General features: G+C 41.4%; 1 protein-coding gene across 1 annotated transcript in view; it reads right to left on the bottom strand.

Annotated features, from left to right (window-relative positions):
* Window positions 1-25,995, bottom strand: part of CCDC148 (coiled-coil domain containing 148) — a 130,123-nt gene that overhangs the window by 49,342 nt on the left and 54,786 nt on the right. Inside the window, exons 10-11 of the mRNA XM_054043310.1 lie at window positions 13,995-14,133; window positions 11,136-11,342 (exon numbers count right to left, since the gene is read on the bottom strand). Coding sequence (XP_053899285.1) covers window positions 11,136-11,342; window positions 13,995-14,133 — 346 coding nt within the window. The remainder of the gene's footprint in view (window positions 1-11,135; window positions 11,343-13,994; window positions 14,134-25,995) is intronic.

Here is a 25,995-nt window from a genome sequence, read left to right as displayed (position 1 = left end):
CTCTAAGGTGCCACAAGTACTCCTGTTCTTCTTTTTGCGGATACAGACTAACACGGCTGTTACTCTGAAACTATACCTAAACTGTATCTCCATTTATCACTTCTTTGATTGTTTGCTACTGCTTGAAACAGTAAAATCTTGTATATATCCTTCTATAATTGTATGAACAGTTCTTTTGATCCTTTACTACTTCTGCAAAGTGCATCCCCTCCTTGTTCTGCTCTAGGTAAATATGCTTTCTTTGGGAAGAGACTTTGAATGTAAAATCTACTTTCTCTCCCTGAAGTGCCAAACTCCATCTGCACAAGTATTCTGATTCACCATGTCTACAATTTTGAAGGAAAAAGTACATTAAAAGCTGTCACAAAACACCATAAAAATTTACAGTCAATTTTCAGAATAAAACCACACTTCAGTGTCTATAAACTGGGCAAATAATGTGAGGAAATTATGCTCAGTGAGGAAACTGAATCTGTAATATTGCCCATTTTCCTTTTATCAAGTTTTCTGAACCGTCATAGATGGTGGTTCAGGTCAATCAAAGGAAGAAGGGAACAGATACAGTTTAAGTGCTTACTCAGATTTTAGCAAAGTGCTTAAAAAAATTAACTTACTAATATTTTCTCACCCATCTTTTTAGTCTTGTTTTGGCTCAGATTAAAAGGTATTTAGGTTCTTAATTTCCATTTAAATCAATAGGAGTTAGGGCCTTAAATACCTTTGAGGAACTAGGCCTTTGTTAATTAATCTCAATGTACTTTCGCTCTGACTCCTTTAAAACACTTTCTAGACCTACCCATCACCCACTACCAAGATAGCACTGAGCTTCTCCTGTATGTAGCACCGGAAGCTCTAGCACAGGCTCACTAACACTGCCAAGGAGTCAGGGTGGGGGAAGCACATTACATCAACTTCCCCCACCTGCTACAGAGACCTATTTCCTGCTGCTTCCATAAGTGGGTTACATGTGCGATGGTGATAGCTCCAACAGTGAAGTAACATCCATTGTGCTTACAGTCACGTGTGTTGTTAATGACATAACTAAGGCATCAGTAGCAGGACAACTGATTGGAAAGAATTTCTATGTCTATATGTGGTACAAACAATTTCTGAAACAGGCAATGTGAGAATCTGGTTAACAAAGTGATCATTTGGTAATTTAGCTTGTATTTTGATAATAACTGTCTTAATTATAAAACAACAACAACAACTTGACTTCCAGATTAAACCCTGGGAAAAGTTTGTATTTTTTATATTTGTAAAAGGAGAAACTAAAATAGTGATTGATATGTAAATATTTAAGTAACCTGTGTAGATGGTGTCTATTAGAGGGCTTTGGCTTTCTCAATCATGGAATACCGTTCCAAGAAGGCAGACTGCTTAGAAGAAATGGGGTCCACCTAACCAAGAAAGGTAAGAGCATCTTCGGACCAACCTAATGAGGAGGGCTTTAAACTAGTCAAAGGGGCAGATGAAAAAAGACCTCAGGTAAGTATAAAAAAAGTGATCTTATCAGAGGACTAGATCTTGCTGGGGAAACAAATTATAGTAGGGTCATAGGAGAACAAGAAGGAAAGTAGATTAATCTGCTCAATATCTTGGATGTCTACACACAAATGGAAGTAGTTCATACATAAGCTAAATTATTTAATTGGCATCACTAAAACTTGGTGTGAGATTGCTTATTCAGGAAGGACAGGCAGGAAAAAGAAGGAAGAGATGTTGCATGATACATCAAGAAAATAAACATTTGTTCTGAGATCCAAACGGAGGTGAGAGGTAGACCAGTTTAAAGTCTGAGTGGGAGAGGAAGAAGACAAGAATCCCATTGTGATAAATGAAGGACACCCAACCAGCCAGTTAGCTGTAAAATTTCTCTTGGTAGCTGTTCTCTGCTTGCTTTACCCGTTTATGGACACCCAACCAGCCAGTTAGCTGTAAAATTTCTCTTGGTAGCTGTTCTCTGCTTGCTTTACCCGTTTATGGACACCCAACCAGCCAGTTAGCTGTAAAATTTCTCTTGGTAGCTGTTCTCTGCTTGCTTTACCTGCAAAGGGTTAAAAGTCCCCCAGGTAAAGAAAAGAAAGTGGGCACCTGACCAAAAGAGCCAATGGGAAGGTAGAACTTTTTAAAAATGGGAAAGAAATTTTCCATTTGTCTGTTTTTCTCTTTGGGCTGCAGGGACACAAGAGCAGCAATGATATAAGCAGGAATGCTATGTAAGGTTTCAACCAGGTATGAAAAATTATCTTCCATATGTAGAAGGAATCATTGGGACAGGGAATATTTAGATAGACACGATCAAGTTTATTTATTTATTTTGGCTTGTGGATCTCCTCTGTGCTAACCCCAGATGCTTTTGTTTGCTTGTAACCTTTAAACTGAACCCCCAAGAAAGCAATTTTGGGTGCTTAATTTTTGGAATTGCTCTTTTAAAATCTAGCAAAAGCCTAAGTTCCAGATGTATTTTCTTCCTTTTTGTTTTTAATAAAATTTACCTTTTTTAAGAACAGGATTGGATTTTTGGTGTCCTACGAGGTTTGTGCATGTTGGTTAATTAACTGGTGGCAACAGCTAATTTCGTTTGTTTCCTTTCTCAGCTCTTCCCCGGAGGGGGGGGTGAAAGGACTTGAGGGCACCCCACAGAATTCCCAAGTGCTCCTTCCTGAGTTCAAGGGTATTTTTTGCATTTGGGTGGTGTCAGCATTTACCAAGCTAAAGTCAGAGAAAAGTTGTAACCTTGGGAGCATAATACAAACCTGGAGTGGCAAGTATTAAGTTTTAAAATCCTTGTGGGCCCCCACCTTCTGCACTTGAAGTGCCAGAGGGGGATTCAGCCTTGACAGCCATCATGATAGGGGGTCTACTGCAGACTATCAAATCAGTAGAGGTGGTGAATGAGGCATTTATAGAAAAAAAATGACAGAATAATCCAACACTCAAGACCTGGTAGTAATGGGGGACTTGAACTACCCAGATATCTGTTGGAAAAGTAATGTGGCAAAATGAAATGTCCAATAAGTTATTTGAATGTCTGGGAAAGTTTGTTTCACAGGGTGGAGGAAGTAACCAGGACAACCATTTTAGACTTGATTCTGACTGACAGGGAAGAATTGCTTGAGAATCTGAAGATTGAAAGCAATTTGGGTAAAAGTGATCATGAAATGATGATTTAATGATTCTAAGGAAAACAGAGTGAGCCCATGGAGCTTGTTTTTCATTTGGTCTGATAATAGAGAAGGACCCTCAAACAGCATGTCCTCCTGGATAGTATTCTGAACTTCCTAGGGAAGACCAGAAGACTGCAACCAGGATGAGCTGTTCATGACAACTGCAGAAGCCATGATTCTAGCTGCTGAGTCTGCTGCATCCAGCCCTGCCTGCAGCGATGGTCTCACGACTAGTCTGCCTTTGTTATCGAGGGAAGAGAAGTCCTGCCTAGTTTTCTCCAGAAGCAGTTCTCTGAACTTCTCCATGGAGCCCTATAAATCAGACAACCCCAGCTGAGCCTGTTAATTAGCAATATGCAGCTGCACCCCACTGTCAAATCTTCCTGTCAAATAACTCCAGCCTCTTAGTGTTTTGATTTGGGGATGACAACCTAGTGCCCCTGTCACGTGCACACTCTCATTAGCTGCTATCATGACTAATCAGCCCACTGGTGGGTAAGTAAAAAGGTCCTCAAAACCTTAGGAGGGTTCATAGTATTTTCTTTCTGCCCTTTTTGAGGTGGGAGGCAATGAAGATAGAGGCTGCCATAGAGCCTTTATAGGCTCTAGTATTGCCCCAATAATTGGCAGAGCCACCCTGGAGGTATCCACAGATAAGATGTCAACCAGGCTAGGCGAGGACTCCCTGACCTCCTTAACCTGTATGCTGCAGTCTGCAGCCTCTCTCTAACAACTCCTGATACACTTTAAAATCATCAGGTGAGGTGAAGTTGCTCTGGATAAAGCAACTTCATCTGGCGAGGAAGCCAAGATAGGAAGGGGTAGAATTTCTTCTACTGGCTGTTGTTCTGCCTCTGGGAACTTTTCTTGATGATTGGTACTGGGCCCGGTACTGGACTTTGGAGATGGAGCCACCTGGTGCACAGACTCTGCCCTTCTAGACCAGGGCACCGAGTAAGCACAGTGAGGGGAATACTTGGAAACTGGGGGAAAAGCTCAAGGGTTCCAAACCAGCCACTGATATGAGGCCGGACCCCACTGGTCAGCCCACATTTCCATATCAGTTCCCGTTGAGGAGGTAGACTGGAAGACAGGATCTGTGAGAATACTGGCATGTCCTGCTTCAGACTTGTGAGATGTAAGATCCCACCTCACAATGTGACAACAAAGACTTCCCTTCCTCTGACCATAGAGGGGCTGATCCAGTCAGGGCCAGGGGTGCTAAGAATGTGGTGATGGGTGGAGCATTGCAGGCTTCCCTTAGGATGGTACTGAATGGCCACCTGAGTGGGAAGCAGGCAACTGCTGGTAGTGGATGGGGAAAGGGATGGCCGAGGGAGCCAACTCTTGTAATGATGGAGACACAGGCACCAAGAAGCAGAGCAGATTTCTTGCTGCCACAAACAGCTCCAGGGTAGTTGGCACTGAGATGGCATCCTGTTGTGGTGCCAAAGAAGATGACTCTGCTGCTTCTGGCACTAGGCTCAATGGTGAACTTGGCTGCGCTAAAGTCTTAGGCATGGATTTGGAGGAGGAGCACTTTGATTTCAGATGCTCTCTACTCCACTCCTTTTTGCACTTCTTACCAGATTTAGGGGGTGGAGACCCAAAGAGGCCCCTACCAAGGGAAGATGTCTTATTCCTTCCTCAGCATGGGCAACAGAGAGTGGTGCTGGGATTCCGCTAAAGCTGGAGGTATGCTTCTCAGTGAAGCTGCAACACTTGGCAGCAGTCAGAGTAGGCAACGAGGTTTGCTACAGGGATTGGTTCCTGGGTTGGTGTTTCTGTGGTGTGGTGTGTAGTTGCTGGTGAGTATTTGCTTCAGGTTGGGGGGTTGTCTGTAAGCGAGTACTGACCTGCCTCCCTACTCTGTCCCCATATCTACTCTGGCGACACCATCATAGGACCCAACCACATCAGCCACGCCATCAAGGGCTCATTCACCTGCACTTCCACTAATGTTATATATGCCATCATGTGCCAGCAATGCCCCTCTGCCATGTACATTGGCCAAACCGGACAGTCTCTCCGCAGAAGAATAAATGGACACAAGTCGGACATCAGGAATGGTAACATACATAAGCCAGTAAGTGAACATTTCAATGTCCCTGGTCATTCCATTACAGATTTAAAAGTCACGATCATTGAACAAAAAAACTTCAGAAACAGACTTCAAAGAGAAACAGCAGAACTAAAATTTATTTGCAAATTTAACACCATTAATCTGGGCTTGAATAGGGACTGGGAGTGGCTGGCTCATTACAGAAGCAGCTTTTCCTCTCCTGGAATTGACACCTCCTCATCCATTATTGGGAATGGACTACATCCACTCTGATTGAATTGGCCCTGTCAACACTCGTTCTGCGAAGTAAGTCCCTGCTCTCCATGTGTCAGTATATAATGCCTGCATCTGTAACTTTCACTCTATGCATCCGAAGAAGTGAGGTTTTTACCCACGAAAACTTATGCCCAAATAAATCTGTTAGTCTTTAAGGTGCCACCAGACTCCTTGTTGTTTTTGTAGATACAGACTAACACGGCTACCCCCTGATACTTGACAGTATCTAGTTTGCATATCAATTCAAGTTCAGCAGTTTCTCATTGGAGTCTGTTTTTGAAGCTTTTCTGTTGCAAAATTGCCACCTTTAAATCTGTTACTGAATGGCCAGAGAGGTTGAGGTGTTCTCCTACTGGTTTTTGAATGTTATGATTCCTGATGTCAGATTTGTGTCCATTTATTCTTTTGCATAGAGACTGTCCGGTTTGGCCAATGTACATGGCAGAGGGGCATTACTGGCACATGATGGCATATATCACATTGGAAGATGTGCAGGTGAATGAGTCCCTGATTGTGTGGCTGATGTGATTAGGTCCCATGATGGTGTCACTTGAATAGATATGTGGACAGAGTTGGCATCGGGCTTTGTTGCAAGGATAGGTTCCTGGGTTCGTGTTTTTGTTCTGTGGTGTGTGGTTGCTGGTGAGTATTTGCTTCAGGTTGCGGGGGCTGTCTGTAAGCGAAGCCAGGTCTGTCTCCCTAGGGACAGGAACCTATTCTTGCAACAAAGCCTGTTGCCAACTCTGTCCACATATCTATTCAAGTGACACCACCATAGGACCTAATCACATCAGCCACACCATCAGGGGCTCATTCAGCTGCACATCTACCAATGTGATACTATCAATTTACGCTTAAATAGAGACTGGGAATGGCTGAGCCATTACACACATTGAATCTATTTCCCCCATGTTAAGTATCCTCACAGCTTCTTGTCAAACTGTCTTAAATGGGCTATCTTGATTATCACTACAAAAGTTTTTTTCTCCTGCTGACAACAGTTTATCTTAATTAATTAGCCTCTTAGAGTTGGTTGGGCAACTCCCACCTTTTTATGTTCTCTGTATGTATATATAACTCCTCACTATATGTTCCATTCTATGCATCTGGTGAAGTGGGTTGTAGCCTATGAAAGCTTATGCTCAAATAAATTAGTTAGTCTCTAAGGTGCCACAAGTACTCCTGTTCTTTTTTTAAAGGTGAGTATGTGTCCCCTTGACACTCTGGCAGGGGTGAACTACTTTAATGAATGTGCACTGTCCAAGGCAGCCTTGAGCAGTGTAATAGGGTACAGTCCTGGGGTGTAGGGCTGGAGCTGGGGGGAACTGGTTGGAGCCTTTCTATTGACGGTTCATGAGTGACTGGTAAATCATTCATGTAACTCAGTTGGGTGTGTCCCTGCCGGTGGATGTCTGTGTAAGTACAGTGCCTTTCAGAGGTTTGTAGCTTGACATCAGCATCACAGTGTGAGTGGCAACCCAGGCTGGGGCATTTGGAGGGCTCAGCAGTCCCACAGCCCAGGTTGCACCCTGGGAACCTCATCACAGTTGAAAAGATGCCAGATCTGGCCAGCTGAGAATTCCTGCAACACAGGGGAGCTCTCAGCTGGTGCAGAGACAGAACACTTGGCTTGTTCATCACTTCCTCCATTTGGCCACTGCTTGGGAAGGGTGTGAGGTGCAGAAAGGAGTGTGGCCAGAGTTCTGCACTTCAGCTATACTCCGCTGGCAAATGGTCCCCTATGGACAGTTGCTGTCTGAAATATGTTAGAAGAGCCCCAGGCTGCTTTATCCAAAGCCAGGGCACTAAGCTGATCCACTAGTCTAGGAGGCATAACTAATAACCCTAATTCCCTAATAACCACCCACCCAGACCCACTGCTGTGCCAAACAGAAGTTCAGTGAAACAGAGGATCTGGGCCATCAGGTGTACCAAGCTAACATAGAAAAATAGTTTCGTTTAAAGAACCAAATTCTGCTCTCAGTTATACTCCTGTAAATCCAGAGTAAATGAATAATTTGATCCAATTTGAGTTTTCTTGTTTTATAATACCTTTTGGATAGAACCAAAAGCAACTGACAAGTACTTGCTAACCAATAAGAGTTCAAGAGAGAAAACATTAGAAAAGTTAGAATAATGCAGCATGTATGCTTTCAAATGTTAAGTTCTGTGTAACTGGAAAAATCAGAGCCCAGTTCAAACAACTTTTAACATGTCTTTTACAGATCTTTCATGCTCAGAAATGTGAGACTTTCCCCACTATACATGCCTTAGGTATCAACATCGTATCACTTTCCTCTTTTTGTGTTCAGATCTTTCCTTCCCATCCTACTCTCTACAGAAAAAGAGGTGTTACCATCTCTGGTATTCTGTTAACACAGTTACACCTTCCAGAATATTTGTGAACCATTACCAGAAGCCCTCTGACAGGGACAAGCAAGCCATGGCATCAACTTTTCCACGTTCTAGAAGATGTGAATTCTCATAAGTAAACAAAAGAGGAAACTGAAATTCATTATATCGCTCTTCCGAAACAGACTAGCATTAATTTTAAGAATTGGTGGTAGTTCTGTTTACCATCAGTAATACACTGTTATACTTAACACTTCTGTGAGGGACAGTTGAGGATCTCAAAGCTATTTGCAAGAACTTATGAGTAGAGCTGGGTGAAAGTTTTTGGACAAATAGTTTGTCAAAAAACTGCAATTTAGGTCAATCAACTGTTTGCAAATTTGGTACAAATTTGCCCAAAAGTTTTGGCCAAAAACATTTTCTGGGCTAGATTCACAAGGGAATTTAGGCACCATTCACAAATCAGTGGAGGTGACACTTCCCCTTTACAACCTTTAGCACAGTGGCTAGAACACTCACCTGGGCTGTGGGAGACATAGGTTTGAATGTCCAAGGTGGAACCATTTAAACCTTGTCTCCCCATTCCCAGGTAAGTGCCCTAACTACTACGCTATTGGCTATTCTGGTGTGGGTCTCTCCTATTGAAGCTGTTTCACTTTGAATAAAATACACTGGGCCTGGTGGTTAGGGTATTCACTTGGAAGGGATAGACCTGGCTTCAAATCCCTGTCCAAGAACAGAGATTCAAATTTAGGTCTCCCATATCCAAAGTGAGTGTCCTAAGTAATGGGCTAAAAGTTATAGAGGGGAAGTGCAGATATTCTTTTCCTCTTCCTTTGTGAATCTAGCTCTTTAGAAATGCTTGGAAACAAAATGTTCATTTGATTGACCAACATACTTTTTCAATTTGCCAAAAATTCTGAAAAAGGTTAGATTCAATTTGGGTCAGAACAAGCTTATTTTTTAGAACTGCCTCTGAACTGAAAACCCCACCCCCCAGTAATTTACCCAGATCAGTTTATGAGGTAAGTCTCATAACCCCCATGTGAAGTAGGGAAGTATCATCAGATACTTTACAGAAGAGGCAACTAATGCACAAAGATGTTGTGTGGCTTGCCTTGGTAACAAATGAAGCCGGTGGCAGACCCAGAACAGAACCCTAGTGTCTTGGCTCACAATCTCACACTTTAACCTTTGAGACCATTCTTCTTCCCTTAGAATGGAGCCTCATTTTTCCCCCAACCACAGAATGTGTGAAGCCCATCAAAACCAATATGATCACATTTACAAATACTCAACTATTTTAACTAAAAAGGATAAAAATACAGCAAAGGTGACATGCTAAGGCTCAGGGGGTAGCCGTGTTAGTCTGTATCGACAAAAACAACAAAGAGTCTGGTGGCACCTTAAAGGCTAACAGATTTATTTGGGCATAAGCTTTTGTGGGGAAAAACCTCACTTCTTCAGATGCAACTGAAGAAGTGAGGTTTTTACCCACAAAAGCTTATGCCCAAATAAATCTGTTAGTCTTTAAGGTGCCACCAGACTCCTTGTTGTTTATGCTAAGGCTGCATCTACACTCGCAAACTGATAAGTATGAATCACAGAGTAGAGAATACTCATACTTTTACTTATGACTGGTATTACACTACTGCCTAAAAATGTGCTAGGCACTGTACTGTCATGATGGAAAACGTGATCCCTTCTCCCAAGAGTATACAGTCTAAAAAGACAAAGATTCGATGAACGGTTGGTAAGAGGGATACAAAATACAAGCAGGAGATCAGGATGATGATTGGCACAGATCTTATTTTCATGTTTGTTGCTTTTCTTTGTCCATCTGTTCATCCTAACTGCTCCTTTATTTGGCTCTTTTGGGCCCTTTTTTTCTAGAACTACTTGAATTTTTTTTTTTTTGGCATGAAAATGTCAATTTTTTTCAGCTTTTTTCAAAATTGGAATTTTTCTTTTTGAGAAATAAAAAAACAAAAACACTGATCTTTCCCTTTTTCCCCCTCCCCTCCTTTCCAACCTTCTCCACCTTCAGTTGTCCAGTGGCAAAATGGAAAAAAAAAATAAAAAAAGGAAGGGGAAGATAAAAGGGCAGAAAAGGAAAACAAAATTTCAAAACCAAAAAATTTTTAACTAAAAGTTTCTAATTAACAAAAAAACATTTCATACACTGCTGATGAAATTTTTCACAAAAACGTTTTCCATTTTTTTGTCCAGTTATACTTTCTTCCATTATTTATTATTCACACTAGAAAAGAAAAAGCAGGGGAAGATAGGTGATCATACAAGCAAAGTGATGCTTAGCACATGTGTCAAATTTTTATTTTGTTTCTTTTTCTACTTTTGGCCTTCCCCAATTCTCCATTTTCTTCTCTGTGCCCATCCACCGAGTAGAGCTGACCTTAACATGTAAAAGCAGTGTGGTGGGTCCAAGGGCAAGGACTTCCTGAATGACTTCACCTGTCTCTGGGGTGCTTGGTCCAATGAGCATTTTGTTTCTCACTACACTGATGTTATTCCAGGTTTTCCCTCTAACCCTAACCCCTTTGCTCTCAACTGTCCTGACTTTTAGTCTCTTATGTCTAACCACTTTATCTAACCTTCTCTCGATCTTATTAAACGACTCACATTCCTAGTGTATATACAGCTTTAGAGAGTTATAATAATGAAGTCCAGCACCAGTGGAAAAAGGACACTTAGGAAAGTAAGGTGAAGTTCTGGCATGAAAACTTTCAGCTTTTCTCATGTCAAGGTTATTATTCATACATGCCTATTTTTGATAGGCCAGATCCATAGCTGGTATAAGTTGCACCATTGACTTCAATGAGCTGCACTGATTTATACTAAGGTGCTCAGCATGTATTTTTAAATAACTTCTATTAGCATAAGAAAATATCTTTGTAAAGCTATTCAAGCATGCATGAACTCCAAAGAAGTCAAACAGGAGCTCTGGTATAAAATAGAGTAACCTCGTCATTTGCAGTTCAAGTTGCACAAGAGAATAGAGGGATAAAAACATACAGCTCTCTGCCAAAAGATCGCAGTCTTCTTCACTCATGTATGGGTATATACTTTTCTTGTAATAAAAGGCTGCCCAGAAGGATTAAATCAGACTAGTAAAAACAAGAATATGACAACCAGTCTCCATTAGGATTTTTTCTCTTAATACTATAGGTTATGCAAGATTTTTGCTTGAGTTAATTTTGAATCCACCAGGATACAACTACCAATATATTTATGTGTGGTCTTGTAATTGAGCCTACCTTTCCTTTCAGATCAGTACAGATTTCCTGTTGCTTTCTTCTATTATTAGCCAACATCACTTCTGTCTCATGAGCAGCACAGGCTTCAGCAATAGTCATTACTGCTTTCAGTAAAAAGGCTTTTCTAGCCTGAGCCCAGTTTAGAATCAAAGCTCTACGTTGATTCCTAGCAAAATGATACTGGTCCCAAGCCTTTTCATGAGCAACCTAAAAAGTAAAATTTCAAAAAGATTTAAAACCATATATAAAAGAATAAACCATTCTGGACATTAATTTTAATGACTTGTAAGTTTGAAGTATATTAATAATATTCCCATGGAACTGAAAATGTAGGTTTTGATTTTGGTAGGTGCTCAGCCCCCTCAATTTTCCTAACTTCAACAGGATTTGAGTTCACTTCACAGGCGGTACTCAACACCTTGCAAGGTCAGGCCCTTAGTGACAAATTTCTGTTCTCCTTTATGGTACTATAGCTCCACTGAAGTCAATAGAGTTGCAATAATGTAGCATAAAAGATAATTTAATTTGCCTCACTATTTTTCCTAATGTGAAATCTACTTTTACCCTTTTTTGACCCCTGCAGTTGTCCAAAATTAAGGATCCTACAGATTGTTTTGGTTAGGAGGAGAAATTGATGATGTAGCCAGATAACTTTGATGCAATCCCGTTTATTTACAAAAATGTATGAAATCCTGTTTCTCTGAACACAGAAGGAATCAAACAAATAGGAGATAGTTTCTTTGCTGCTGAAAAAGGCTTGGAACTTTGAGCATGCAGCCAAAAGGTCTCTTTTTAGGCTTTCCTCAGGGCTATGCTCCCAGCACTTGTTCAGGCTGTATCCTTGGCTTTCCCCTCCTTCTCTAAGTCTGCTTCTCTGGTCTTTATGTCCATCTTTCACAGACACACACATCTTCATAAACAATACCAGCAAAAGCCCTCTGCTCATATGTGCCTTTGTTTGGGGTGGAAGCTGCTGTTTCAGCTATCTGGTTCCATAAAGGAGCTTAACTCATTCTTGCATTTATCCCAAAGGAAGGGCGGCTGTTACAACCATTAGTTTCAACATGTTTTAGCCCAATCCATAAAATAATAGGAATACATTTTGGTTCTTTCAACAATGTAAGTCAAAAAAAAGAGAGGAATCTTTCATCTCCTCAGAGTCCAGGAGCTGTACCATTACTTCCTTTCACCCACTCTTCATTTGGCTCATCTATTCAAGGCTTGAGGCTTCAATGGGAACAGGATCAGGGCCTTACTCCACAAAAATCAATTGAAATCAACAGGACTACTATCATAATAAGGCATGACAGTGTGAGGAAGACTAACAGTCAGGTGCTCAGATTGTATCGTTTTCGGGACAGGAACTGTCTCTTACTCTGTTTATGTTCCATTCCTAGCACAACAGGGCCCCAAATCTCTGTCAGGATTTCTAGACACTATCATGTAAATAATAATGCTACAATTGCCCCTTGCATTTATCCACAACATGACACAATATTTGATGAGCATGCCCATCTTAAAGTAGATGCAAAGTACCAAAACAGGCAACAACTCTTAGGAGGAAAAAGGAAAACATAACAATTTTTTTTAAAATGTATATGTATCTGAAATATCCCATATGTTAAAATCTGTGATTTTAGTTCATTATTCAAAGACTTTCCCAGTATGAAGCACTTTAATTTTTAAAATATTTTCCATCTAATATCCAATGGTTAGCATTTTACCTGTGTTTCATAAAGCCTAATATATGCTAATTTCACACCTGCCAAACATTCAAAAAAGAAACAAATATACAAGCTTCTAAAATATGCTGCCAATCACTAATGCAGAAAAACAAACCCATTTTAGTTATGCTAATATTATGTAACTATTTTAAGAATTAATTTTAGTATTATTGTAACATTTCTATATTTAGAATGCTGACATATAGTTGTTTAAGAGAATAATGGATCAAAACTGGAATATAATCCAATAGTTTTGGATTTTTAAAAATGGACCCTTTCAAGGATGGAAGGCCTAAAACTAGACCTGCACATTTTATTTTCATATATGTGACACGAGGCCCATGCTCTCTCATTGTATCTTCCAGCTTAGTTCCTGGGAGGAGAAGTATTGAAATTCAGAATAAATTCTCTTAGAGGGATTGATCATCATTCCTTTTTGCTGCAAAAGAGCATGCAGAGAAAAAAAGATGCTCACTTTTTGCACATTTTTTCACTCTGCCCTGAAAAGATTTATAGTCCATGAACGACTATAGAGTGCAAACTTCCCCCCCACACCTCTACCCCAGCAATCTATTTGTAAGGCATTATGCTTACTGAAGGCACTTTTGGTAGCATCTCTTTTGGTAAAATATATTCTTTTTAAGAGTTCGGGGTAATCTTCCCCACCTTTCCCCTCAACTGTATGCTTTGGAATAATTAGAATGATTGATCCCAGAGTGTAACAATACTGTGTCTGCTCATAAGAAGAGAATAGGGAGGCAGAGCGCAAGGATAGTATGATATACATGTAAACACTTATAAGCACAAACTATCCTAGCAAGCTGTATTTGTTGTGGTTGGGTTGTCCAGAAGAGTAGATGCAATTAGAAAAGTGCCACAGTTCTTGTTTTGGAGAAGTGATAAATTTTCAGAATTCTCTTAAAGGTAACTGAGCAAACTAAGCATGAACTGGGATACTCAGTCTTGACTGTATTTATGAACAAGAAACCTTTCTCTTAACATCTATAAGCTGAATTCATTTCAAAATATAAATTTTTTTCTCCTAAGCTTTGGTAATAAAAGTGTATTAGTCTAGTACTTTTTTTTATTATTTTTTTTAAAAGCATATATTTCTAGCACATGAAGTGGCACTGACCAGATCATGCCTAGATTTGTGAGGCAGATGTCTCTGTAGCATATCCAAGTACAGAGTTCTTCTGCTCTGAAGGTCACTTGGATACTGATTTATAACAGTCTGATAAACCCAGTGATCTTCTTCACTCCAGCCAAAGTTCCTGTAAGCAATCAAATCCAACATAAATTTTAAATGGATTAGATATGAAAATCATAACATTTGCATTTGATTTCTTTCTCTAAGGCCTGCCCCTGCAATGGGCTCTGAGTGAGCATACCTCTGCAACTGAGTGGAGTCCTGTTAACATCAAAGGAGTTCTGAATTGATACGGGGGTCTTCCTTCATGTAACTCATTGCAGGGTCAGGGAACAGATATATATAAATTGTCTTACTTACAGTAAATGGCATTTCTAAACATGGCTGTTTATCATGTCTTTATAAAAGTGAACAGTTTTTTTCTTAACTTGGCTTTATAGTAAAAGAGTATAGAACTATATTGCTTTTCTTACAGTAATTACAATAATATAATATTTTACAAGAGATGGAAAATATGGGGTAACGAAGGAAGGCGCTCATATCTATCTAGGTTCTTTTATGGCATTCATTAACATCGTGTCTGTGCACCAATGAGATGATCTTATAGTATCTGAGTATGGCTTCAGGCCATATTTAAATTGATTTTATAAACTTCCTTGGCCAAAATGGCATGACCAAGGTACAGAGACTCAGAGGGACATAGAAATTTACAACCTTTTAAATTGGATGACATAGTAATCAAGTCTGCATTTAAGGTCAGATTATCCTTAGCCCCTGTACAGGTGCACAGAGGATACAAAAATGTTGCCCATACACAGGTCAGGTATGACTAGATTTATAGAGAAAATGAAAAAGGTGTGTGCTAGGACAAACAAGACAAAAGAAATCCATGCTTGTGAATTGTTCTTGGGGAAAAGAGAACAAAACAAAACCGCTTTATTTTTTTGTCCTGGACTTTGTCCTCGTCCTTCCTTAATGAGTTCAGCCCCTTCCCAACCTCAAGCTTATAAAAAAGAAACACACTTGCATAAAGTAAAATAAAGACAGCAGAGGGTAGTTTGCCCAAACTTTGAGGAGAGCAATCAGCACTCCTATTTTCTTCCACATCTCTCCCTATCTGCTGGAAGGAGGTTCCTGTATATCTAGAGCCATTACTCAACAGGCTTCACCAGAACCCTGAACTACACTTCTGGCTGTCCTGGAGACCACAATTTCCAGCCTGCTGTGTTCACTTGGCCCCATGAAAGAGCAAGACACTGTCTAGAACCATAAAGAACCAGCTTACCATTACAAAGAGATGGAAGTTCCAGCCCTCCTTGCTTTAGGGTTGCCACCTCTGAGGTGCAAAAAATCCACAGGACATCTAGGATGATCCTGAGCCCATAAATCTGGACAGTTAGCAGTGTGCACTGAGCACCCTTACAGATTTCTCAGGACAGCTTTCTCAAAAAAGGGCTGATCTTGGGAAAACGTAGCCAGGAGGCAAACCTACCTTGTTCCCGGAACTCTGGCCTCAGCCCCGGAAACAGTGATAGTTGTATTGATTTTCCCAAACCCTAAACTGCTTCCCTTAAGCCTCTTTCTTGGTAAGGATATTTTTCTATTCCACAGGTATTGTTCCTGGAATAGGGGAGTGCTGACCCAAAGGGGTCCTTTCAGGCCCTAAAAGGCCATTACAGAAAGAAAGAAAATAAGATTGAGAGAGAGACAAGATACAGTGCTAACATATGTGAAAGTACTCAAGAAATGACATTGTGTAAAAGATCCCAACTGAAATATAATTGGTTCAAAAATGTCACTTTTGACCATTATATCCTCTATAATAAGTGTTGTAACAATATTTTATTTTCATTCACTAAGTCAAGGTGGCTCAGGAAGTTTCCACTGGTGAAGAAGAATACAATTTTTTTTAAAGGGCCATACATATTTATTGCTTGATTTCCAAGGCAGTTAAGAATGCCTGAGTTCATATCTAGCCCCTGTAGGCAAAATTTAACTGAGTATGAAATGAACATATGGTGTGAAACTAGCAGGCAGATTCTAATTTAAATAAAAAAAGAAAGAAGGGGCGGGGGAGAGAGGTGACACATGAAAGCAATTATGCAGATACAAAGGTGTGAATTGCCAAAAAGGTGTGTGGTTTATCCAAACTCTAGATTAATATGTGCAAAATGTAGCATAAACCTATTATGACTCAAACTTTCATCATCGTTCATATAAAGTTTTCCCCCTTTTGGTGAGTAGGGGCACCAATATGACTCAAAACATGTGGAACACGGATGCCTTGTAAGGACTGGTTTTTTGTTCTGTGTTTGTACAGTGTCTGGCACAATGGGGTTCTGGTCCATGACTAGGGCACCTGGATACTACAGTAATACAAACGATAAAAAAAATAAGTATTGATAGCAGTCTCAGCACACCAACTTAGTCACCGTTAGTCTCTTCATGCCTGTAGGCAATTTGTGGCTTGAGTCATGCTGGAACACATTTCAAACACTTTCTTTTGGGAGGCAGAATGGTGTTCCAGTACTACTGGAAGTACATTCTGGCATTTTTGTTTAAAAGGACTTGAGCACTGATTACAGCTGAACCCAGGCAGCTAAAGAGACCTTGATCTTGCAAGATGCTAAGCAATTTGCCTCCCACTTCCCAGTCTCACAGAAATTAGACCTATAAGGATGATTGGTTACTGTTTATGAAAGTTTTGCAGATCACATGGCTGAATGTGAAGCCAAATCTGTTGTCTTGCATGTTAACAGTGACTATACACACTATTGTACTGAATGGTTTAGGACTACGTCTGTGATTTGTATAGATGGTGTGCATTCACTGTCACTCCTACACAAAAAACCATGACATGGCAGGACAAATATTATCTAGATGATCAAATCTCCAATGATGGAGATTCTACAACCTCCATAGGCAATTTATTCCAGTGCTTAACCACCCTCAGCACACCCAATTTATCGTGTGCTAAATCTACTTTCTATGAGGTGGTTCTTACTCTGTGCAATTACTTCAAAAAGAGTAACATTTTTTTTGCCATGTAAGCCTTCATCGCATTTCCTGGTCAATGAAGCCATGACCAACTGCCTCATTCTTAGCCTGCACACAGCTTTCCTTTTGTGCATGGGTAGTGTTTGCTAGTTAGCAATCCACTGCTGTCACACATAGATTGCTGCTGTCTGCACAATGGTCAGCTATGTTTGGCACTGATGGGTAATGCAGAGATGTCACTGTGCCCTACTTATGGTGTATTATGTGCAACTGATGCAATGCGATGCTTTAAAAAAAAACCACACACAATCTCTCTCCCCACCTTCCCCCGCCCCAATTTTAAGCTCTGGTCCATGAACCACTAGGGTGACCAGATGTCCCGATTTTGTAGGGATAGTCCCGATATTTGGGGCTTTTTCTTATATAGGCTCCTATTACCCCCCACCTCCGTCCCGATTTTTCACACTTGCTGTCTGGTCACCCTAATGAACCACCAATGGGCTGGGGACCTTGCTGACATCTGTAGAATGAAATATTTTGAGAATCAAGAAGTAGGAATGATGAGCCTGGAATGTAGTGGTAGTTTGAGATGATTTTCTCTTACAAAGTGATCTGCAGCATTAAAACATTTGAGAAGCACTGATCTACCGTACCTTCATTTTATACATTCACTGACTGACTATCCAGGTATACTCACTCATATTTGGGTTATTTATTGTTGCTCATCATGTTTGCATATGTAGTTGTGAGAAGGTATGACAGCTGCCCTCTTGGCCAACACACTGGGGACTGAACCAGGGATCTCCAGAGCTAAAATATAAGCTACTACAGCTTGAGCTAAAGAGCCAAGGTTCTGTAGCAAGGAGCTGTAACAACTCATATCCTCTGTGGATAAGCAGAGAGGGAACTCCTACCATACATTCACCACTAGGTTACAAAGACATCTTTCCTAGCCTCCTTTACAAGTTCAATCCTTGAGGGGGCCACTTAGGGAACTGGGGTAAAAACCTGTCTGGGGATTGGTCCTGCTTTGAGCAGGGGGTTGGACTAGATGACCTCCTGAGGTCCCTTCCAACCCTGATATTCTATGATTCTATATTCCATATACACTATGTGAAATCCAAAATAACCTCTTCCAGTGATTTGGCTTTAACAATAAAGGAAGCAATAATGTAACCAAGGTCACCTCACACCTTTCCCAAAGCTTGGCTCCTCATAGGGTTCCTCATTCAAGATTACTCAGCTTCTCCCTAGATGACTCTTTTGAGAGTCACTCCAACACAAAGAACTGTGACATGACACAAGTGCAAGGGGACCAGTCGCCTCACATATAATCTTTCTGCTCCATAACATAATTGCTATGCTCATCCAAAACATTTCAGCCCTGTTTTCATACGAGAATAAAGATTAGTCAGTCCCACCCTCCTTATTTCTGGCCATGATAAATGAGTAACCTGTCTCACTTAGGCAGTAGAACTGACTTAATCCTTTCCCAGAAAGATCAATACCAGCAGACAGAATGGAGCATTTCAAGCAAAATCTTACAGCCTCTTACAATAATGTTATTGTGCTATTTTTGTTCTGTTCAAAGCACTAATGATTACCACTGAATGAGAATCAACCTCTCTTTAGGGAAATAACTAAAGTACAAATGCAAAACAAGACTAAAATTGATTATTTAAATCAAGGTATCCTGTCAGCTGATTTAAATAATGAAAACCAGTGATTTAAATGGCTTTGATTTAAAATCAATCCATTCTGCATCAGACCACACCGCTGTGGTTAGTGGAGCTATGACAAGCATTCATTGCTAGTCCCTGGGTTGCCTGGCCAATTTTGGATCATGCTTTCTGGTTTCCACCATGCTTGTAGCTGTTGTTGCACAGTAGCTGCTCAACAGGCAATGTTATCCAGTCTAGCTCTACCCATATCAATTTATGCATAGGTCTTACTCCATTGGGTCTCTGATTATCTCTCAGAACCCTGATCTTTGACCTATCACTCCTCTCTGAATCAGTGATATGGAACATGAAAGATATTTCTGGTGCCTCTGTTGGTTTTGCTTTTTCATACATTTTATGTTCCACCTTTTTCCTTGCACCCAGCCTTCCTCCTGTGGCAGTGAGCAAGAAGCTAGTCATTTATAGCTTATTTTTACATTTCTCTTTATGAGGTCATCACAGCTATTTTATGCATTTAGGCAACAACTGACCCAGTATAGTGACCACCATGCACAGATGTCAGAAAATTGAAATACTAAGATTTAACAAAAGTCCAAAACAGAGTATCATAGCTTAAGAGATAAAAAGTCAGTCTTAACTTTGAGTTCTTTCGTCTCTATTAGGTTGTCACCCTTTGTCATTGTCAAAATTATATTTTAAATATTTACATATTTTAAAAGTGATCAAAATGTATTTAACGGGCAAACATTTTTCATGTATTTCCTTTCTCAAAATCGTTGTAGTGTTCTGTGCTGTTAAAAGCATCTGCACGGCATTCCAGAGATATTTGGAGCAATATGCATTTGTGATTATATAGGGTTTTTTTGTTAAACAAAAAACAAACAAAACCCCACTAAGTTAAAACTGAAATTAAAGGATAAAAAAGCAACCCAGTTGATTTTTTCCCTGATTTTCACTTACACTAGGACCACTTTACATCAATCTGGCAATGTAAAGGGACCTTAAGGTAAGAGAGTACCTTAAGGTAAGTACCATACTCTCACTTTAACAAGGGAAGCTTAATCTACAATTCATTGGAATGAGAAAAGGACAACATATATGCAGATCTGTTGCCCCCTGCTTATCAGAACTGTAAAGTGACCCTTGAAGGCAGGATAAAGCACCCCTTGAAAATACAAATGAAAGGGCTGGTTCTTTATTGCCTTGCACCTTGCGTAGCAATTAACACTTCTGACAAGCGAATACAAAACTGATATAAAACCACCACCATTAGGATAAGTGAGATTTCTGCTTGGTAGCATTTTATATCCACTTTTTGAAGATGTGATTGATTACATAAGGTGCAAGGCAACAGGGAATTAAGAGCAAAATATTTTGTATATAATGTTATTTATTACTTAAGTGTCATATGGAGAGGCATTAATAAGAATAAAGATAATATTCCAGATAGAATTTTTAAAAATAGCATGCAATGTGACAGATGGCTGTTTAGTTTTCCTACACTCCGTTAGAGATGAAAAACAACATTTTCATAACAAAAAAAAAGAAAAAAATAATCTGTTATGACAACTTTGATATATTTGCATTTAAAGATCACCCACACTAAATTAAGTCTAATGTTTCCCTAACAGAGGAAGTGCCAAGAGTTATAAGGGGTTTTTGAATCAAAATACTAGAAAGTAATACATCTTGCTTCACATAAAGTGCATTTAATGTAATAAAATTCTAACACTTATATATTGTGTGACAGTATTAATTAGGTGCAGATTTAGTGTCAACATTAAAATGTAATTCAGATATACATGAAATGATAGTATAATGTACAAATGTGCATCTCAAAACAAGTGTGCCATGAACAAATATTACTGACCTCAAGTCCATTTTTGCCCCCTCACAGAATTTAATGGATTTATATTTCAATACATCTTTCAAACAACCCATGATTATGCAGATTGCTCCCTTCCCACCAGTACTTGGAAGATAAAACTAAAAGCTAAACAGCATGTTTACTACTAATTATGTATATACAATATTAGTATGATGCCCTCAACCATGGCCAGTCGAGCTGGTGCAACAGTCCTCAGTAGACTAAGCATGTTTGATGAGGATGATTAATATTATATTTAATGTTATGCAAGGACCTAAAACAAACACCAGAAATTCTAATGCACTGAAAAACATTGATTTGATTACTCCACTGTTTTCTAGAAGAAATCCCGAAAAAAGAGAGTTACCTTTTCTGTAACTGGTGTTCTTTGAGGGGCGCTTATACTTAATAAAATCACTTTTGTTTATTAACAAACCCAGAGTAAGTAATTAATACCTGGAGGAGCAAACAGCTGTGCATATCTCTCTATCAGTGTTATAGAGGGTGGACAATTTGAGTTTACCCTATATAAGCTTTATACAGAGTAAAACGGATTTATTTGGGATTTGGACCCCACTGGGAGCTGGGTGTCTGGGTGCTGGAGACAGGTAACCTACTGAGTGGTTTTCAGTTAAAGCCTGCAGCTTTGGGGGCGTGGTTCAGACCTGGGTTTGTGTTGCAGCAGACTGGCATGTCTGGCTCAACAAGGAAGGGTTCTGAAGTTCCAAGCCATCAGGGAAAATGGGCTCAGAGGTAATTCCACCACATCAGGTGACAGTCCCCAGGGGGTCTCTGTGACTGAACCTGTCACAGGGGCTACTTATGAGCGATTACTAACATGAAAAAGGGCTTCACAATCTGGTCCAAAAGAAAGCTTACTAATGAGAACTGCCCTAATTAATACACACAAGGCTTGTCCACACAGTGCTTTTGTCTGCACCTGAGGGGTGTACATCTTAGTCCACACTAGCACACTAGTATTGCACGCTAACTGGCCTGTGTAAACCCTGCTGGCAGGCACTAAAAGTTCCCTAGTGCACATGAATGAACTCCCATTTCAAACAATTAACATATACGAGGGAACTTTTAGATGTGCCAGCAGGATCTGCACAGACCAGTTAGTGTGCAATGTGCTAGTATGGACTAAAATTTACATCCTTATAATACAAACTAAAGCATCACATAGACAAACCCTAACATAAACAATGATATAAAGGAGTGATATCTTCATCATCCTCAGGATAATATAAAAGATGAAGTAAAATACAACATACTTCAAGTACATAAAAATCATGGAAATGTACTCTGAGAAGGGACCTTGAAATGTCATCTAGTCCAGCCCCCTGCACTGAGGCAGGACCAAGTATATATAGACAAGGGGCTCTAACTGGGGGTCATGACCTCTTAGGGGTCACGAGGGTATGTGGGGGTTGCGGGATGTCAGCCTCCACCACCAAGACCCGCTTCGCCTACAGCATTTAGAATAGTGTTAAAAGTGTTTTTAATATATAAGGGTGGGGGTCGCACTCAGAGGCTTGCTGTGTGAAAGGGGTCACCAATACAAAACTTTGAGAACCACTGACATAGATCATCGCTAACAGCTGTTTGTCTAATCTGTTCTTATAAACCTCCAATGACAGGGATTCTGAAACCTCCCTGTTCCAGTGCTAAACTATTCTTATAATTAGGACATTTTTCTTAACATCTAACCTAAGCCTCCCTTACTGCAATCTAAGCAGAATACTCCTTGTCCTATCCTTTATGACCATGGAGAAATAATTGATCATGATCCTTTTTATAACACTGCTTAACCTATTTGAAGACTTATCAGGTTCCTCCCTAAGCCTTCTCTTCTCTAGACTAAACATGTCCAATTCTTTCAACCTTTCCTCGTAGGTCAAGTTTTCTAAACCTTTCATCATTTTTGTTCCTCTCCTCCGGACTCTCCAATTTATCCACATCTTTCTTGAAGTATGGCATACAAAACTGGACACAGTATTCCAGATGAGGCCTTCTCAGTGCCAAACAGAATGGAATTATTACCTTCCATGTCTTACATATGATTCCTATTAATACATCCCAGAATGATATTTGTCTTTTTTGTAACTACATTACATTGTTGGGTCATATTCAGTTTGTGATCCACAATAATTAAGGCTACAACTCTGTCACAGAGGTCATGGATTCCATGATTTTACAAAGACCTCAGTGACTTGTACAAAATTCCAATAAATTCAGCCCTGGGCAGTGGGGCTCTGGGCTTCATTCTGTGATTTATTGTTAATTACCCATGTCCTGTCTGTGACTTTTAATAAAAATGCCTGTGCCAAAATTGTAGCCTTAACTATAATCTCTAGATCCTTTTCTGCAGTGCTACCACCTAGCCAGTTATTCCGCATTTTGTATTTGTGTAGTACTTTGCACTTGTCTATTGCATTTCACATTGATTTTAGACCAATTCTCCAATTTATCAAGGTCCTTTTGAATTCTGATCCTGTCCTCCAAAGTGCACCATACTCCTCCCAGGTTGGTATCATCTGCAGATTTTATAAACACATCTTCCACTCCATTATCCAAGACATTAATGAAAATATTGTCTAGTGCCAAACCAAGAACAGACCCCTGAGAGACCCTACTTCATATGTCCCCCAGTTTGACAGTGAGCATCCCATTGACTTTGGATGACCATAGGATTACCTATATTCCTAAAATGCTTTGCTGGGTTGGGCCACAATTAGTTTATATAATATGATATTTAGTACAATCTGTACAACATAAGCAAATATTCAATGTTGAGATATGTGCTCAGACTAAGTTTGTGGTTTGTTCTGTGTGGTCAGGAAAGTATAAGGCTGTAATTAGAATTTTGTATTACAGCGTTGGGATGAATTGGGGGTTCTGTGTGTACCACTTCTGAATTGTGGATTATTTTATGAAATTACTGTGTTATGGAAAGCCTATATGTATGTGGATCCACCATGAGTTAGTAGGGTTGTGCCATGTCTCTTCCAGTCAGAAACAATGGTGTGTGATCTCCACTCAATGATCATTTATTCAAAGTAAAACACCTTGGGACAATGGGTTTGCTTTAGCTGGAAGAAGACACTTCCTCTTCTTGTCTGAAGGGAGCGGGGTTTGAGAGTAAAGGAAAATTACCAGGAGGAGAAAAAAGAAGCAGGTGACCCAGCAGGAGTCTATAAAATAACTCAGAGGGGGGGAAACGGGGAGAGAAAAGACAGTTACCTTTTCCATAACTGGTGTTCTTCGAGATGTGTTGCTCATGTCTATTCGACAATAGGTGTGCGTGCTCGCCACGTGCACCGGTGCCGGAAGTTTTTCCCCTAGCAGTATCCTTAGGGGAGCGCCCTAGAGACCCCTGGAGTGGCACCTCCATGGCGTGGTTTAAGGGGCGCTGCGCGCTTCCCCCACCCTCAGGTCCTTCTTGCCAGACAACTCCGACAGGGGAAGGAGGGCGGGATGTGGAATAGACATGAGCAACACATCTCGAAGAACACCAGTTACAGAAAAGGTAACCGTCTTTTCTTCTTTGAGTGATTGCTCATGTGTATTCTACAATAGGTGATTCCAAGCTATATCTGTTGGAGGTGGGAAGGAGTTCACAAACTCTTGGGACAGAGAACGGCCCTGCCGAACCCAGCGTCCTCCCCGGTCTGAAAGACAATTGCATAATGTGAGGTGAACATGTGAACTGAAGACCATGTGGCAGCCCTACAAATGTCCTGAATGGGGACATGGGCCAAAAAGGCAGCCGATGAGGCCTATGCCCTAGTCGAGTGTGCCTTCACAATTGGTGGCAGAGGGATTCCTAGGTCATAACAGGTACGGATGCATGAGGTGATCCAGTTGGAGAGCCGCTGAGTGGAGATCGGCCAACCTTTCATGCCCTCAGCTGAGGCGATGAACAGTTGCGAGGACTTTCTGAATGGCTTAGTCCGCTCCAGGGAAAAAGCCAGAGCCCGTCTCACATCCAGCATGTGGAGGCGGCGCTCCTCACTGGACGCATGGGGGTTGGGGCAGAGGACTGGCAGAAAAAATGTCCTGACCCATGTAATAGGCGGAGACCCCTTCGAGAGGAACGAAGGGTGTGGGTGGAGCTAGACCTTATCTTTATGAAACACCATGTACAGGGGCTCGGAGGTCAGGGCCCTGAGTTCCAAGACCCGTCTAGCTGAAGTGATCGCAACCAGAAAGGCCACCTTCCACGAGAGGTGTGACCAGGAGCACGTGACCAGCGGGGAAACGCCCTCCTCGTCCACCCATCTGGAAAACCAAGACCACTTTGCCAAGTACGCTTGGCCATGGAGAGCCACCTGCTTTCTAGGAGGACGTGCTGAACCCCTTCCGAGCATGTCCTTTCCTCCCTACCTAACTATTGAGCAGCCACGCCATGAGGTTGAGTGCTGCTAGGTTGGGGTGGAGGGGCGGTCCTGGGAGAGCAGGTCCGGGCGGGACAGCAGTGGCCACGGCAGGGCGACCGCCAGGCCTGTGAGGGTCCTGTACCAATGCTGCCTGGGCCATGCCAGGGCAATCAGAAGGACCTGGGCCTTGTCCGTCTTTATCTTTTCCAGGACCTGGCCAATCAGCAGGAACGGGGGAAAGGCATAGAGAAACTGGCCTGACCAGGACAGGAGGAAGGCATTGGAGATAGCGACCCGTCCCAGCCTGCCCTGGAGCAGTGCTGAGAGGAGAAGTCCCTGCTCAAGCAATCCTCCCACGCGTTCCGGGTGCTGGCAGATGGAAGGCCTGTAGACAGATGTCGTGGGCTATACAAAAGTCCACAGTCTGAGGGCTTCGCGGCAGAGGATCGGGCCCCGCCTTGCCTGTTGATGTAGAACATCGAGGCTCTGTTGTCCGTGAGGACCCTGGCCACCCGGCCCTCCAGGTGCAAGCAGAAGGCCATGTACACCAGCCATACCACCCTGAGCTCCTTGACGTTTATGTGGAGGGTCAGATCCTGAGCCAACCACAGACCTTGGGTCTGAACATTCCCCACATGGGCCCCCCATCCCAGGTCTGACACGTCAGACACCAGTTCCAATGACAGGGCCCTACCCCTGAACGGGACACTTTGAAACATGTTTCTCAGGGAGGACCACCACCATAGGGAGGTGATCACTGGCTCAGGCACCGTGAGGACTTTGTCCATCCTGTCCCTGACCTGGGAGAACTCTGAGGCCAACCAGAGCTGGAGGGACCCCATCCTGAGTCTGGCGTGACAGACCACATACGTGCATGCTGACATGTGACCCAAGAGCTGGAGGCACGCTCTGGCTGTTGTCACCGGAAACCTTGTGATCATGTCGATGAGCCCCTTCAGGGTCTCGAAGCATTCAGGACTGCCCCAGTAAACTCTATGCATTGTACCGGGACTAACATGGACTCGGTGTTGTTTACCAACAGGCCCAAAGTGGTGCACGTG

Source organism: Malaclemys terrapin, chromosome 11, assembly GCF_027887155.1.
Source record: "Malaclemys terrapin pileata isolate rMalTer1 chromosome 11, rMalTer1.hap1, whole genome shotgun sequence".
NCBI lineage: Eukaryota > Metazoa > Chordata > Testudines > Emydidae > Malaclemys > Malaclemys terrapin.
The sequence above is the reverse complement of the archived record's forward strand: the minus strand, read 5'-3'. Positions and strand labels throughout refer to the sequence as shown.